The following is an 18,236-nucleotide window of genomic DNA, read 5'->3' as shown; positions in this document are numbered from 1 at the left end:
AGGGAAGGGAAGGGAAGGGAAGGGAAGGGAAGGGAAGGGAAGGGAAGGAAAGGGAAGGGAGAGGCGGCGAGGGGCCGGCTCGCAAACCGTTAGAGTCCTTGAGCACCTCCCTCCTCCAGTGGCCCCCCAGCCCGCCTCCTTGCCGCTCAGCTGCCCACCTGGCGACGTGACGCTGCACCAATCCCCTTCGAGCTGCTCAGGGGGCCCCCACCTCCTTGTACCGCCCCCCTCCCCACCCTGAAAGAGGCGCACCCTGCGGGGGCAGACACTGAGCTCTCGCCAGTGGAGCGCCCCTCTAGCTTCTTAGTCTCCGAGACCGACGCTCAGGCTCTTCTCTCGCCTTAGCTAAACTTGCTTTCCCGCCTCACAAACTCAGGCTTCCCTCCACTCCTAGCTCTTTTCCCTCCACTTTCTCCTCCTCAAGCTCCCACGCTATAAACCCCTGTCCTTCTTAAATTTCCCCCGCCCTCTCCCTTCTCCTCTTCCCCCTTCAACTTCTTGTCGGCTTCCACCGCAGACACCCCGACCGTGCCTAACTCAGTCGCCGGCTCCCGTTCCGCTCGAAGCCATGGCGGGACCTGGGAGTTGGAGGGACAAGGAAATCACAGATCTGGGCCACTTGCCGGTGAGTAGAAGAGACCTGTCGCCCCCAAAATGTTCTCTTCTTTGGGTTCTGAGCACCGGGGGAGGGGATAGACGCCCGCAAGCCGGGTTAGGCTAAAACATTGTGGGGACCACGGTAGCAGAGGGTCCCCTAGAACGAGTTTGCAGAAAAGACGCCCCCTGGACACCTAAACTCACAGAAAGGCAAAAGGAAGGGGCGGGTGGGGGGAGAATAGGTGACGGTTGTGCGTGTCCTAAACAGCGGGACATTTTCTAAATGCGGCTCATTTTGTTTAGTGGCGCTCCTGTACCTGTCCTAGCGAGGCTACAGGAGATGCCAAAGAGCCGGACAACGCATGGTTCCTGAGAACACTCCTCCCTGTCACCCGGTTGCCCCGTTGTTCGCTGCTTCTTTTGCCACCGGAGATGCCCACTCACGGAATTACTTTTACTTGTAGGTGACAGTGGTCTAGAAAATTAAAACGTTGGAGTCTCACTTCTCTCATTTTCTAAAAGCACTTTCTAAAGCTGTCTTATTCTGTCAGGGCACTGTTCCGATTTAGTGTTGTAGGAGCGAAAAAACTCGACGCCGCTTGGGGAAGTGAATTCCGCATATCTCAGTCAAAAAAAAAAATGCTCTCACTAGCCAAACAGATTTAGCCTTTTCTCATAGCTTTTGTTTGTGGATTTTCCTTTTTCTGAATGTCCAGCTTTCTTCCAGAGTTGTATTGTAATTGATTGGTGACCTATTATCATCATCGTTATTAGTAGCCTTATTATTTTAGCAGCGCCATTTACTTCATTGGCATCTGGTTTCTGGCAGATACTGGATACCACCCAAATCCATTTTTTAAGTTCTCTTTTTAGATTGGCATTTCACTTACACCCTCCCTTGAATGCAAAGGGCCCCTGGACTCTTTGAAAGGGAATAATCATGCATGTGCTGGAATAATCACCAGGCAACTGTAGTTCAGGGCAGTGGCCTGCTTGCTTTGGGAAAAGCTAAATATTAACCTTGAGTTTATAGGACTATTCAAAGTCGCAGTGCTTTAATTTTATACATATTTGGCCTTTAAAGATTGTCTTCTTGATGATGGCAGAAGCCTGCTCCCCTCAAAAATGGAGCATTCTCTAAACCTCACCTATATAATGTTACACTATAATGGTGTGGAGGAGGAGGTCATGCACATGGTTAACATTTTAGCATATTGTTCTTAGCTTTTATATAAACAAGCTGAATACACATATTAGCATTGTGGTTATTGATGCAGTTTTATAAAATAAAGTCACAGAATGTTTAAAGAAAGGTTAAATCTTTTTCCACCCTGCATGTATCTGATGCATACATGAGATTTCTGGAATATGGAGGCCCCAGTTGGTGGTTTCCTTTATGAACAGAACTTTCATATTTAAACTAGATTTGGCCCAAATAAAAGTGTTAAACCAATGAATGAAATGTTACCTACCTCCAATATTCTCTGTGTATAGTGAGAGAAAGAGAGAGAGAGAGAAAAAAAAGCAAACTAGAGCAATATGTGAAACCACACATGGGCAAACTGAAACAAAGTCTTTTCGAAAATTGACTAAAGAGAGGAATGGGAAACACCTCATAGAAATGATAGAGCAGAGAATTCCAAACTTGAAGAAAAAGTAGTGAAGGTTTTATTAACAGAAAAAAATGGGGGGAAATGGCCCAGACTAACTGTTCCGGTCATGGCCCGGGGACTTAAGAACTTGGTGAGAGCCAAGGAGATAAAGGGAAAGCCTACAATCTTAAATTGCAGTTCAATAGAATATTAGTTTTTTTATTTTTTGAGGGGAGGGGTGTTGGTGGTGTGGAAGGGAGAAAGATGAGGTTGATTTTTAATGTAGTTGTAGAGATAAAACACAAAACCTCAGGGCATTCATGCTTGGCCTCATTTTACAGACTTCAAGAAAGTCTCATAAAGTCCTCAGCTTTTAACAATTTCTAAATTTCTATTATACAAGAGTAATTTTATCTCATTGTGAAAGTCTTTACCATCTGAAGAAATTATGCTTAATTATCCCATCTCCCCAGACATTTGGGTCTAAACCCTAAGAAATCTAGCAGAAAAGAAGCATCCTCTGATAATATATTTTATGGCAATTTTTTAGAGACACGAAAAGTTCACTGTCTCTGGTCACTGAGTCATATTTTAGTGATTTGGTATTTCTTCGAAGTTGACTTATTTAAAGAGTCTCTGAATAAGTAAAAGTAAATGAAAAGGTTAAGAGACATCTAAGTTAGCTCTTTGGAATTTGCATTTTGGTGAAAAGTAGAGATGACAAATCAAACAAAGAAACCTAAATGTGATAATTATTCTCAATAGGCCATATATGAAGGTCAGCAAGTTGACATCCGTCAGCACCAAGTATACCAATTTGACAACAGCCAGATAATGAGCGGTGATTCAGACTTTGGAGTTTCACATTGAGGAAAAAAAAATCTTTCAGAATATATAATAATTAAATATATAGGTCTACTTTAAGATTGATATATTATGTCCTTTGTTGGGCTGGCCAGCTAAATGACCTCAAGACAAGAGAAGTCAGGCTTGCTGTGCGAATTGAGATTTAAAGAAAGTGGTGGAAGATTTTTTGTTATTACATAGATATTAATTTGTAAACCTAAAATAATAAACAATAGTGAAAACTGGGGAAGCAGGAGGGGTGAAGGAATTGTATAAATTTCTTTTTTGCATAATACCCTCAAGTTAGAAGCATAAAATAGTAACGCCAACATAACAAGAGAATGACAAGTCAAATACATTTTGTTTATTAATTAATGGGTTGCTGTAATTTTTCCTGATTGACTATTGAATAAATATTTCCTATAGGTGACAAAACAAAACAAAAAGTGCTGAGGTTGTGGTCTGTGCTTTCTTATTGAAAAGAGAATTGCAAAGCCTTATGTCTTTATATATATCTGTATGTGTGTGTGTGTGTGTGTGTGTGTGTATTCTTACCTTGCTTGCCAACCATACCTAGGGCTGTCTCACGCACTCTCTCGTGCTCGCTCTCTCTCGTGTGCGCTCGCTCTCTCTCTCTCTCTCTCTCTCTCTCTCTCTCTCTCTCTCTCTCTATATATATATATATATATATATATATATATATATATATATATATATATATATATATATATATATACACACACATTTTTTTTCCCCCTTAGTATGCCTACGTCACTCAATCCTTGTGACTGGAAACTTTCTTCATCTCCAAATCTGGCATGTCTTTACTATGATAGTTTCTTTTGCCTTCTGTGCCCAGTATGGTAATGACATTCTTCATGGCTGTGGACTTGGTATTTGACACAGCCATGTGTAGTCCTAATCTATATTGGGGTCAAAATTAGGCTGGCCTGGAGGACAGTAGTGGCAGAGGTGATCTGAAATAGCATATGATCCAAAAACTATATTTGAATTACATTAGGTTTATATTTAAATATAAATGCCAGCTCTCCCAGTCTCCCACCACCCAGATCAAGGCTGCTTTCTACACTCAGTCTGGAGAACCTTCCCACTTTACCAAGTTCCTTAGCTCCATGTTTTAAAGCAGTTTTACTTTCTAGTCCACAAAGATGGAACCATTCAGCATACACTCCATTATATATTATAGAGCATCACCTCAACAAGACACTGTATTTTAATTTATGGTTTCAGTCCTTTTTTTCTCCAGTTTCTAGGTCGGTGAGTTTTATGTTAGTGCACAAGAATAGTGTACAATAATCATCTGGGAATGTTATAACTCATCCTCAGTAATTCCTATGTCATAACTCCATGCTAGGAACAAGGAATCTTGTATTTTAAACAAGATTTCCCAGATGATTCTCATGTAAGGAGAGTCTATGCAGTCCACAGTTTGAGAAACACTAGTCCAGAAGAAAAGATTTTTTTCTAAGTCTTCCACTTGAATTGTGAAGCCCATTCCTCTATCTCTGAAACTCACTCTGGCACTTAACAGTGTTATTTATATCTGCCATTTTCAGGTTCTCTTTCATAAAATTGCTATTTTAAATATTTAAAACAAAAAGAAGAAAAACCTCTGCTTGTCTTTCTAGGTACTGTGCAATGTCTTTCCTTCCTTTAGCCTTCTGACTACTGGAATGTGTTTCCTAGTTCTTCTTCTTTACTACCCTAAATCTGAAATTTATTGCTTCCCATATCGACCATTTAATGGTTCCCTTTTGTTCTTTATTTCTGCTGTATTTGGTTCAGACTCTGCTTGAGTCTCTTCCTTGACCAGTGAACACTGCCTTCTAGGGATCCTTTTCTTCCTGTTACCCCCACCCACTGCCCTTAATAAAATTGTCCATCAGAGTACTTATTCTTCCCTTTCTCCTTGAATTCAGAAGACAGAAACAACTCCCCAAAATACTAGGTTTCAGAAGACAACCAATCTAAGTCTTTTAAATTATAGGAAATAATTTATATATATAGAAAAATATAACAAAGTATAAAGTATTTGCTCAACTTTATGATTCAAAAATGTTTTAGTAATTTATTTTGATTACTAACCCTTTTCTTGATTACTAACCATTTTAAAAAAATAACTAAATGGAACACCAAAGCATAGTGAACCACCAAATAATCTCCAAATCGATTTAAAGATCTTTCCTCTTCTGATTTTCCTATCTTGGTGTGGCAGGGCAGAAGAGAAGACCAAGTAATTATAGAGACCCCTTTAAAGGAGACCTTTTAATTTCACAGTGAACCCCCCCCAAAAAAAAAGATTCTTTTTTGATGCTTTCTTATTTGGAAGCCAAGAATACACTCCCTGACTTAATGTAGTGGAAAATCTGATATAAGAAATTGAATAATATTATCCAAGTAATTACATTGTTCTTTTCTTTCTTCCCAGTTTGACAATCATTTAGTCTTGAAAGATACCGATATGAAGATGGGGAAAGAAAAATATTGCATAAAACTAATGAAAAATACTCTTAGAACAGATGAATACTAAGCTAAGCTGCCTTTTAAAACAGAAGAAAAAAAATTCAAATCTTTTTTTTTATTAAATGTGAGCATGAGAATTAAAATGTTTCGGTCATTTGTAAACAGAAAAATAATTTTCTAGACAACATGAATATAGATAAAATTAGGCCTCCAAGAATTGCACAGGCATTTTATTATCCCTGTTCATTTCTTTGTTTTTTTTTTTTGTTTTTTGTTTTTGTTTTTTTTTTGAGTAATTAGATACCTGAGTCCAAATATGAGCAAGGTACACATGCCATCGAGGAGTAGAGAAAGGATTAAAGATATTTAAAACTGTATTCAAAGATTCAGAAATAAAGTTGTTCAGATAATTCAGTAATTCTCTAATATGTGGTATCTTTATCAGCTAAAATGCAACCTTAACCATAACAGAAAATGGTTTACCAATTGGAGTCAGCTAACATATTTGATTCTTTTGACAGATGGCCAAAGGCTGTTTCTCCAGAATTAATAATGTCTAATAAAAAATCCCTCAAAGATATCCTTCAAAGAAATATGCTAAAGTGATAAAGTCTTCAAGCTGAACCTTAGCAACTCCCTTGTTAGCTAACTTTTTCCCCTAAGTTTTTCAGTGAGTTGTAACGATATGCTTATTATCAAGACCACTATAACAGTACATTTTTACTTCTCTTGAATTCTCAAAATTATCATTTTAAATAAGTTTTGTATTGTCATTGGGAGTATGTTTCTTAAACTATTTGCTTATAATGATACAGTGCATATTGTGACATTGATTTTGATGATGATTTTAAGTAGGCTGTTGTTTTTTCTAACAATGGTTATATCAATCCAGTGGAAACATCTGGATTTTAGAATGCTGGAATCTGATATTTTTTCTTGTAGAATTTTAGAACTAGAGCTAGGAAATCACCTAACACAGCAACTTCATTTTAAATATGTGAAAAGAAGTCCCAAAGAGAGTAAATAACTTACTGAGAGTCATATAGTTAATTAATGGCAAAGCTAGGACTTAGACTTCAGTCTCTTGACTCTGTCTTGTTTAACACTTGTTGACTGAAGTAATCCCAGACCTGTGTCATTTTCCTATGACAGTTTTGCTAGATTACACAAATATCACACCGGTTTAAAGGTGTCTATAATTTCAGTATATACATTGCATATGCTCAATACTTTTTCTGTTTAGCTCACATTTGTCACAGTAATAAAAATGTTTTCAAACCAGGTTAAACAAAGTTTGTATGTATAAAATATGCTTTCTATAAGGCATGTGAATTTCCAAGAATTTGCCAATGCTGCTACCACTTCGTATATAAACTGGCATCTACTCATACCTCATATAAGTTTTGCTAAAATAGCAAAATAAGCTGCTAAACTAAAAGTTTAAGTAGTGATAAAATTCAAATACCATTTTGGTGATGAACAATTAAGGAATATCTATATTTTCAGGTAAGGAAACAATGTTTATGGATGAATATGGAAGCCTTAGGAATCTTCATAAACAGGTTATACTTTGCTATGGTGCCACATTTAGGCTAAGACAAAAAAAAAAAGTCAGTGAATTCGTGCCATGAAAAGATACGCAAAGATTAACTTAAAAACAAATAAACAAAAACAACTTTGTCTATTTTTTAAGTGATGCTCTTTCAATGTCATGATCTTGCCTTATTATTTGTATTTAAAGGTTATATTCTTTCTTAAGAATTACTTTTATATGCATAAGCTATTTTATATCCAGTGTGTACTCATCACTGATCTAAGCTGAGCCTTCTGTCTGTCCAGTTAGCACTCAGAAAATGGATATTAAAAGAGTATTTTGATTGCAAGTAAATGAACTTATTTCTGTTTTAATATTCTGCTAATTATATTATGAATATGCATCAACTAGACATAATTGTATGCATTTTACAGTTTTGTGACAATTATACAAATACTTAATGTCAATACCATTGTTTCTTTTTTATAAATGACTACACTTAGTCCAAGGAGACTGTGACATGTCTATTCTTTTGGTAAATGACACTTAGGTTCTTCCCACGGAAATTCTAAGGGTGCAAGGCAGATTGGAAATACCATTCTGGATAGTTGAATGCTTGCCTTTTTTTTCAAGAAGATCGACAATTTTTGTTCTACATTTTTTCAGGATCCAACTGGAATATTCTCACTGGATAAAACCATCGGCCTTGGTACTTATGGCAGAATCTATTTGGTAAGTGGAGGTAGATTACATATTCATTCTTCATTTTCTAATAACAACAGTAATTACAAGTCAAAAGCCTACACTGCAAATCAAATAATGCCAAAACACAACATTTCACTTTGAGAGATGAATCAAGTTAAATTAGCTCAGTGACATCTGTGAGAATTATTACAAAGGAAATGAGTTGGCAATCTATAGTTAACCTACCAATCAAATATCAAATCTAAAAATTATTAGAAAAGAATTAATAAAACATAAATGGGAAAGGGAAGTAATTCAAATAAGATGTATCCAAATAAAAATATCACTTGTTTTATATTATACCTCCATGCTGTTCTAATTACTCACATTCAACATTTAAATTGAATGTTATAAAAAGTTTCCAGAACATTCTATATCATACTATGTACATGAGTGTGCACATGTGTGTGACACAGTTTTCCAAAGAATCTAACAAGAAAAACTGCATTTATTTAGTGATTATTTATTAAGCACAAAGTATGTGCCAGGCGCTGTGATAGTCTCTGGACTATCAAAGTGATAAACAAAACAGATGGTCCTATTCTTCTGGGGCTTATAGTCTAGAAATGTGTAAGTGATTAAATATGAGTATGTGCGTGGGGGTTGAGAGAGGCACACAAATAACTTTATAATTGCAATTGTAATATACATTCAGTAAAAAAAAATCCTAGTGATATAAAAGCATAGAATAGGAGGGCTTAATTTAAATTGAAGGGTTATCATTGGCATCCTTGGGGAAGTACTTGGTAAACTGATATCAGAAGGACAAATATGAGATTACTAAGCAAAAGTGTGTTTGTGGAGGATGATGTTGATGCATTCTAAAAAGAAGAAGGGCGGTATTTAAAAGTGACTTGGAGATGGGAGTGCTTTAGTGGTCCTATCACCTTGATCAGGTACCTTTCTCCCACTCTAATATGGAGAATAGACATTTTATAAATCTTGCAAATGCAAGTGTTCCTCTATCTCATGCCTGTTCCTCAAAAACCAAATCACTGTCCCTAGGCTAATCCTTGCTGTCGACTGACCACGGGTCCTTTATATATGGGTTGTGTAGAAGTGTTCTGGTATAGGTCTAACAGAAGGGCATATTTCTAGTTCAGACAAGGGTGATCTTTGCTTGCCAAGTCTTGTAACTTTAAGGCTGTATTTGCCCAGAAGAGGTTTCTTTTTTAATTTCTCTATCTAGGTTGGGGTGGGGGAGATCTTTAAAATTTGCACCAAAGTGCTTATAGCATAGAACTTGAGTAGTAGAAATAGCACTGTGGAAGGTTCCTAAAAGTAGAAAGAACCTTGGTGAGCATAGGGAACAGAGAGAATGCCAATATACATGATGAAAGTTTTTTTTCAAACCATTTTGACCTTACCTACTAACAGAACCAGTAAGCTATAGACAGTGAAGTGATACAGATACAAATATATTGTTTATGTTACCTCAGTTGCATCTTGTACTGAATGATTAGTTAACATTTGTGTGATCTAGGTAAATTTTGCCATGTTAAGCATAAATACCTACACCTTATACATAGAAGTTCCTCTTCTTTATGACAAATTTGTAATCTCTGTGGCTGTATACACATTCTAATTCCTGAGGGGTATGTGTTTAAGTGTGTTTATGTACTTGTTTTGATTTGAAAGTATAGAGCTCTTTATATCACAAAATTTTAGGAATAAAAACTTCAGTTGTATAGGTAAAAAACAAAGGTAAGGTTAGATAGCACAAAAAGATGGTTTTTCGTCATCAGTCATCAGAACTGTGATGCCATAAAAACAAGAAAAGTCAAGAGGGTAAAAAGGTGAGTTGTGCATGATTTTTTTTTAATTAAGGTTTATTGAGATACACAACAAGTCCTCAGATAACGTCATTTCATCCAATATTGTTTCCTTAAAATGTTGATTAGATGTCATAAGAACAACTCTCGTTTATGTCAATTTGTTTATAGTAAAATTGGTTTCCATCATACATTGTTTCATCAAAATTTACAGAACCTATTGACAACATTAAGTGAGGACTTACTGCAGTTTGTATTTAGTGAAATTTACTCTTTTAAGTATATTTTAGAGAAACACATTCAGTCATGTAACTACTACCAGAATCAAGATTTTTTAATATACATCTTCAATTACATGGTATATACCTTCAAGTAATATTCTTCTGCTTCACTGTTTGGTATCCCAGCGTGTGTACTATGATTATGGTTGTTATAAGTTTTGCATTTATGTATGATATAATCTTTATACTCAACACTACTACTTTTTATTTAATCAGTATGTTTTAGAGCAATTAAAAAGATAAAAATAATTACATGTTTATATACATTTGAATCATTCCTGGAATCTTCGTTTCTTTGGGTAAATCCAAGTTTCTATCTGGGTATGATACTCCTTAAGTCTGAAGAACTTCTCTAAGTTTTTTATAGTTCAGGACTTCTGGTAATGAATTCTCTGTTTTTGTTTGTGTGAAAAGTCCTCATTTCTCCTGAATTTTTGAAAAATATTTACACTGGATATAGAATTCTGGGTTGACAGTTTTTTTTCTCTGAGAACTTTAAAGATACTACTCTGTTATCTTCCCATGTTTGCTTTTTTGTATTTTTCTTCTGAAAGTCTTTAGTTATCTCTTTGTTTTTCAGCAGTTTAAGTGTATAATGTGTGTGTGTGTGTGTGTGTGTGTGTGTGTGTGTGTGTGTGTGTGTGTGTGTGTGTTTGGTGGGATATTAATCATCCTTGGGGTTCTCTGAGCTTCTTGGATATGTAATTTGACATGTTTTATTATTTGGGGGAAATTCTTGACCTTTATCTCTTCAAATATTTCTTCTTCCTTGTTCTTTTTATTCTCCTTGGGAAATCTAGTTTCATATGTGTTAGATCATTGTATATTAACCAATAGGTCTTGGATGTTCTTTTTAGTTTTTTATTTATTTGTGTGTGTGTATATGGTCATTTATTTGTTTTCATTCTCTTTTCTTTTCGTGTTTCAGTTTGAGTCAACTTTTTTTTTCTTTATCTACAGTTTCACTGATTCCTTTCTTAGCTTTTTTGAGTCTACTGATAAGAGTGTGAAAGACATTCTTTAGCTTTTACTGATTTTCATTTCTAGCATTTCTAATTTTTTATAGTTAACTTCTTTGCTGAAATCTCCATTTGTTCATGCATGTTTTCCATATGTTCCACTAAAACCTTTTAGATGGCAATTATAGTTATATTAAATTTTCTGTTTCATAGTTTGAATATCCAAGTCATCTATGAGGCTATATTGATTGCTTTATCTCTTGAGAATAGGCTTGTTTTTCCCCTTGCTTTTTGTCTTTCAAAATTTTTATTTGAATGTCAAACATAGCAGAATAGTAGAAATTGAAGTAAACAGTGTGCATGCATTGAAATAGGCACACTTGCTCTACTAGGTCATTAATCTGGGAGGTTTAATCAATCTAATAAGAAGGTGAGCTATGTTTTGGTTATGTTGTTACTCTCGTTACCCTCAGTTCACTATCAGCTTAGAACTTCTCTGTTACCTTGTGCTTAACATAAGGGTTTGTTTGCTGTTTTTTTTTCTTAATATTTTCACTCTACCCTCAGTTTTAGACCTTCTCTGTGTACTTGTGCCTCAAAGAGATTCTCTCTCCATGCTCATGTGCCTCCCCTAGTGGTGTACTGCTATTCTTTCATATTAAGTGCTTGTAAGCTGGTGGTGTGGGGCAGGGAGGAGTTCCCATTTTTCCTAATTCAAATTCAGTCTTAAGCAGATCCTGTGCCTCTAGGTCATGGGAGTGGTAATTTATTAGTTATCTTGACCTGATACTAGTGGTAGGAAACTTCTAAATGGTCTGATCACAAGACTAATACTTGCCTTTCCTCCAGAATAGAGGACTAACTTTTTTACATTTCCCCCATCTGTGGTAGATCTTCATCTATACCTTGAAAAGGTCTGGGAACAGGATTTGCTGCCTTTCCTCTAGAGCTTAAGGCTTTTACTCTTTAGATGGAAAAGAATTGGACATGGTTGCATGTTTTTCCTACTACAATGGCTTCTCTGCTCCACCAGGTCATCACTATAAATCCGTAGAAAAAAGCCTGCAAATGCGTATAAATTCCTTTTGTATCTGTGGCTCCCAAAGGTACTGTACTCTCATGCTAGCCCATACTTGGGGTTTAGCATTTCATTAAAAATTTAGCTGGATTCTTTATACCAACTTCTATGGTGATGTTGTCTTCCTCCTGCAACCACAGGTGAGCCAGTGCGCATGTCCCATTTCTCCTTGCAGGTGCTTATCTTTCTTCAGATTTCAGCCTGATTGGTCCTGATTGGTTGCCTTGAGTCTTTTCTCTGGCTTCAGGAAAAATTATGATTTTGTAGATTATTCAGCTTTTTAGTTGTCATTAGGGTGGAGGTGACATTCTTTCCAGCTTTCTACATCCTCATTAGGATCCAGAAGTCCAGGTCATTTCTTTTTAACTGAATCTTCATGAAGCATCTACCATACACTAGGTCCTGTACACATTTATAATTCCTAATAATTTTATATGTACCTATTCAAATCCAGAGATTGAGAACACTTTCTACCATCAGATCTTCATAATAAAAACCTCTATGTTACAGAAGGCAGAATGATTCCAGATGCTTTATTTACATTAGATAGATTTTCCTTTGTCAGACTCATTGATGTGACCTCTTTTTTCTACTTCAATTTCTTTCTGTAAAAAGTCTTGGAACTATACATCAATACCTTCTTCATAGAAAACACTCTTGATTATGTAGTAAATGTTTTTTAAATGTTCATACTCTTTACACCAATAATACCACTTTTGGAAATCTGTTATAAACACCAAACATGTAGAAAAAGCATAAAAATATTCATTTTAGCAGAAAGATAGCATATTGTGGTGAAAAAAAGAGCCTACTTTGGAACCAGGCAGACCTGATTCAGTGCTTACTTGGCCATTAATTAGCTGTGACCTTGAGCAAGTCACTTAACCTCTGAATGTGCATTTCTTTATTTATAAAACGGAGCTAATAATACCTTCATTGCAATATTTGATAAAATTTAGAAACAACACATATAAAATGTCTGGCATATGGTAGGTATATTTTTAAATTTATTTTTTATTAAACTGGGGTGATGTTGGTTAATAAAATTATATAGGCTTCAAGTGTACAGTTCAATAATACATCATCTGTATGTTGCATTGTGCGTTCACCACCCAAAGTCAATCTCCTTCCATCACCATATATTTGACCTTGATCCTCTTTACCCTTTTCTATCTCCTCTACTCCCCTTTTTCCCTCTGGTAACTACTAACTAGCTATCCTTTAAAGGTAACTGTTGATATCATCATTACTGTTGCTATTATTTGCAAAAAGACAAATTCAGCAAAATCCTAAATAGTTAAAAATAAGATGAAGTAAATAGCCTTATACTCAGTCAATATATCATTGCTCTGAAAAGCAATGTTTATGAAGATATCTAGCAACCTAGAACTATGTTTAAGATGTTAGGTATTCTATATTATATGTACACTCTGATTACAGCTATGTTAAAAGATACACATGAAAAATGATGAACAGTGAGATACTGCGTGACACAGTGGATGGCAAGCTGAATCTCCCACTAACTGACACTGTACATATAACTTGCCTTTTCTGGGCCCATGTGTTAGACTTGATAATTTCCAAGGTTTCTCTGGCTCTTTGACAATACACCCAGCACAGTGTCTGGAACTCAATAAAATGTAAGCTATTCTTGTTCTTACTGTCATTAACATATTAATAACTATCGTATAATCAACCCTCCCTCCCCGCCGGTGAAATAGAAGCTGGTTTTGGCTGCAAGTTGGAATAGTCCTCATTTCACCAAATAAAATGATTTTCATCATGTTTTTCTATCCTCTCCTCTATTTTGCCATCTGATGGTGAGACCTGATATTTGAGACCTGCTATTTAGCTCAGTAACTACTATGTTACTCAATGTAAAGGTATAACAGGTAAATTGAGAAGGCAGAATGCTTCATTTTGTTACTATTATCTAACACCATCTTGTTAAGTAGAATACTAGTGGGATAAGACAATGAACTGAATCTCCAAAATGAAACAGTTGGCCTTGACCTTAATGAAGTCTTGACTGCATCCTTAACCTCAGTTACCTTTCCCATATTGCCATTAGCAGGTTATGAAGGCAGAAATAGGAGTGAGAAAAAGTTCAAGGCAACCATTTCAAGCAAAGGAAATATTCACCTGAAATAGGGTAAAACTCTACAATTGGGTCTACAGCTTAATTGTCACATATGCCTGATGCTTATTTGAAACTCAATGCTGGTGGAAGGAAAGGACTGCTTCAAATATCTTACTGTCCTAAAACTTAAATGTATACTCAGACATAAGTAAGAAGTCATTTTTGAGGGATATTGAAGCAGTCATCTGTCTCTTAGTAGTTCTCAGATTAAGTCATGTGTGTGTGTGTGTGTGTGTGTGTGTGTGTGTGTGTGTGTGTGTATGTATATATATATATACATATGAAGGGATGGCATTACAACCATGAGCAAATTTCTGAATTGCTTGCACTATGGAAGTGCACCATTGAATACGGATTTTTTAAAACACCGTCCAATGCTTCACTTTTAAATTTTATTTTTTAAGTAACTCTTTGACACTTTGCTTTTACTTGGAAATCTCACCAGACAGTGAGATTTAGGTTTATTAGTTACATTTTCTGGATTTAAAGTTGGGGCAGGGAATGGGAACACGCATGAAAGAAATGTCTTCAAAGCTGATGACATACAATTTGTGATATTTTAAATTAAGTTTTAAAAACATAGTGCTGACATTTGGATTGACTAGCCACTAGACCTATTGGATAGGGGGTTGAGTATTTTTACTTTTGGGCTGAAATTATACTGTTTATTTGCCTACCAAATGTCTAGCAATGTGAATGCTTTCTTTTTAGGTAGGAAAGTTTCCTCACATCCTTGCCATTTTGCAAATATAGCTCAATTAAGTCAGTCAACAAGTATTGCTTGAGCTCCCATAAAGTACATAACACCGTGCATTTCATTATACATCACAAGCCTCAGAAGCAGGAAATAAAGCTTAAACTTCTTTGAGAACACCTGCTTATCAGGCTGTTGTGACTTCCTAGTGCACTACCATAAGTCCAGAGCCTTCTCTTGGTTCTACTTTCTTCCTGTGACATCAACCCCTTGTGATAAAAGACTTCAAAAGTAAGGTTTGGTCTTTCTTCAGTACCCCTCAGGCTGTTCTAGCATAGGAAACATTAAATTTATCCATCAAATAAAAAATTGTCTTGAATGTTTAAAATTTTCCATTAAAAATTTTAAAATATTAATCAAATGCTCACTATGTGCCAAGCACTGTGTTAAACACTAGGAGCTAGTTAGAATAATTAGAAAACACTTTTTTTTGGGGGGGAGATGGTCATTTTTATTGATTTAGTTTTAGTAGACATAAGGAAGGAGGTTATTTTCCCTATGATTGTGGACTCTACATTTGAGAAGGGAGTGATGGGTAGCAAGAAGGAAAGGGAGCGCTAGGGTAAGATTGGGAAAAAGGAGGGAGGAAATAGGGTTGTCATTTTTTTCATGGATGTAGAAAGTCTAATGAAGTTTCTGAGGCTCCAGGAACAAGTTTTTGTTTTGTTTTTGTTTGTTTGTTTGTTTGTTTGTTTGTTTCTCAATAAGAGAACCAAGATTGAAAATTTGCAAAGGAGGTGAAAAGGACCAACATAGGCTAAGTAAATTAAGACTCAAGGGACCAAATTAGGAGAAAGTGCTGAGACTTAAAGGACTTGGAGAAAATGGAATATGTCTATCTTGGCTGTGACATCTCTCCAACTGTGGAACATAACCCAAGCTCTGAGTTATAGGCTTGTCTTTTTTTTTTTTGTATGTATGTTATATCAAAATTTACTTCCACCTCCTTCCTGATAAATCTTGAGGAAGGAAGAAGCAGTAGCATAATAGGAACAAAAGGTAAAAGTAAAGTCATATGTGGGATCTGTGCTCTCAAGAAGCCACATTTAAATTTTTTCACAACTACTCTAATCTTTAATAAGTGCACAGATATACATGGAAATATATTCAAATGCTATAGTGTGTGTGTTGGGGTGATGCAAAAATCATTATCTCATATTTCAGACACTTAATTCAGTTTATTTTATAAAGTTCTATAGGCAGAAAAGACAAATTTAAAAGTGGGGAGACAACAAATACATATTGCTAAACAAAGACCAAGACTGATAAACTATAGTATACTGGCTTTGGTCAATCATATAAAAGCACCGTAATTATAATTTTTAATAAAATATAAGTATAAATCTCTCTGTATGGCAATATTACAATTACTTAAAAATAGATATACGAAATTGCATAATTGATGCTTAGCTTATACACTAAAGCTGTTTTTAATATATCAGTTTTAGGAAAATTTATGAGAACAAGCTTTTATAGGCCATTTCATAGTGTGGTGGGAATGGGTGAGAGCAGTACTAGAAACACTAATGTACTTTTTGTTTAATATATTGAAAATTAAATTTTGTTTCATTTTGTATATACATATGCATATATTTATATATATACACCATATATGTACATATACATATAGATACGAATATAGATCCCAAATACATGCATATGTCTATATACTATATATGTAAATTATACTACATAGAATATAAGTTATATATATATATATAGTTGTGGTCAGATCCTCAGTAAATTCAGTGAAGGTGGTTGGTGATTAAAGTATCAAGAGTTCTTGATTTCCTTGATCCTCTAGTATTTGACCACTAAAAACTAGTTAGCTAGGTCCTTACCACATTTCATGAAACAGACACTTTGGAAAATAGCACTTGGCAGTTCTAACACTTGAAATAAGAATGAGTCCTAACTTGGTTTGAGGACTTTCTAACATTCTATCATATTTGTGTATCTGTATCTAAGGCCGTTTTGTAGGTGATATCAAAGTTGCATTTAGAAATTAAAATGTCACTATAGCTCTCTGAAGGTATCAAAGGAAAAATGGAAGCTTTCACACTTTTATGTTGCTGGGGCTATACTGAGAGCAGGCTCTTACAGAGAGGCCTATGAGTAAAATTATGCTAAAATATCAAAGAATTATCAGAATGTATAAGTAGTTCTTTAACCTACAGGGTTATATTTTCCTTGCTCAGTTATACCTGGGTTATAAAAAATTCCTCCTCTACCAGAGCATAGAGAAAAGAACAATGAGGTATAAATCGTGTGTCATTTCAGTTGGAGAAATACTGATATGGAAATGGTTTGTGTATAATTTGTGTTATAAAATAAGAAAGCTCCTTTCAGGTATGTCATTTATAGGCAGAGACTCTTTATGACTAGGAAAAGGAGGTTGGACTATTAAGGGTCCCCTGAGGGAAAAGAAGATTGATTATATTCTAAGCACTGCCAATAACATTTTGTATAAATCATTAACTCTAAAGAGGAACAAAACAAAACAAAAACACAGCCGTGATCAAAAAGGACAAATCTAAGAGTCTGCAGAGAAGGACAGTTTTTATTGACTCTGAGAAGAAATTTAATATTAAATAAAATTATTTGGTATACAAATTGGGTGAGAAAAAAAGATGGAGAATAAAATATAGTCACTTTAGAGATAGTGAGTTCAAGGTCCTAAAAATGGGTAACATTTACTGTTTACATTGTGACTAGTACTTAATTTACATATCACTTATAATTCATAGGAGTTTTATGAGGTAGGTACCATTGTTATCATCATCTTCCAATCTCATAAATTAGAAAACTAAGGATCTAAAAACTTGAGTTATTGAACAATTTCACAAAGCTAGTAAGTTGCAATGTCAGGAGTCAAACCAAATTTTCTTGGCTCCTAGGTCTGTGCTCTTTACTGTATTACATTCAGTTCAACATGTACTAGCCAAAGTCAAAAATCTTTCAACTAGATCAGCCAGTTGAAGAAAAATCTGACTAATTGCAAAAGTTTATAAGAAACTGGTGAGCTGAAGTCAGTGATGAAGATTATTCATGATGTGTCCTTCTAGCATATTTGTTCATACTGGGCACTAAGGCACACTCTAGTCTCAAGAACTTTTTCTGGGACTTGGTAGAATTTCAGAAGTGGACAGGGTCAAGCAGATGGGCTTTATAGGACATTTGTAGCTCCTGCTCAGACTCCTGGAAGGCCTAGGAAGGCAGAAAAGTGCTTGCTGTCACCCCTTTATACTTTTCTAGTGAGTAGGGGCCTGCCTCCAGGGCCAGAGGCATTTTTCCTCAGTTACTGCGCCTACTGGGACCCTCAGAAAAGAGGGAAGCAACAAAAGATCATTGAAAGTTAGTGTTTCTCAAAGATGAAACAGAACCTCAACACCTCTTTTGTGGATGATTGGTTTCTGAATGGTGGGGATTTTAAAAATTAACAAATTAAAAAAATA

At 35.5% G+C, this 18,236-nt stretch overlaps 1 protein-coding gene across 1 annotated transcript in view; it reads left to right on the top strand.

Annotated features, from left to right (window-relative positions):
- The first annotated feature begins 568 nt into the window (after window positions 1-568).
- NRK (Nik related kinase) overlaps window positions 569-18,236 on the top strand; it is a 153,915-nt gene continuing 136,247 nt past the window's right edge. The window contains exons 1-2 of the mRNA XM_011380995.1: window positions 569-625; window positions 7,720-7,785. Of these exons, the coding sequence (XP_011379297.1) occupies window positions 569-625; window positions 7,720-7,785 (123 nt within the window). The remainder of the gene's footprint in view (window positions 626-7,719; window positions 7,786-18,236) is intronic.

This window comes from Pteropus vampyrus, unplaced genomic scaffold, assembly GCF_000151845.1.
Source record: "Pteropus vampyrus isolate Shadow unplaced genomic scaffold, Pvam_2.0 Scaffold419, whole genome shotgun sequence".
Taxonomy (NCBI): domain Eukaryota; kingdom Metazoa; phylum Chordata; class Mammalia; order Chiroptera; family Pteropodidae; genus Pteropus; species Pteropus vampyrus.
This window is presented reverse-complemented; position numbering and strand designations above follow the sequence as displayed.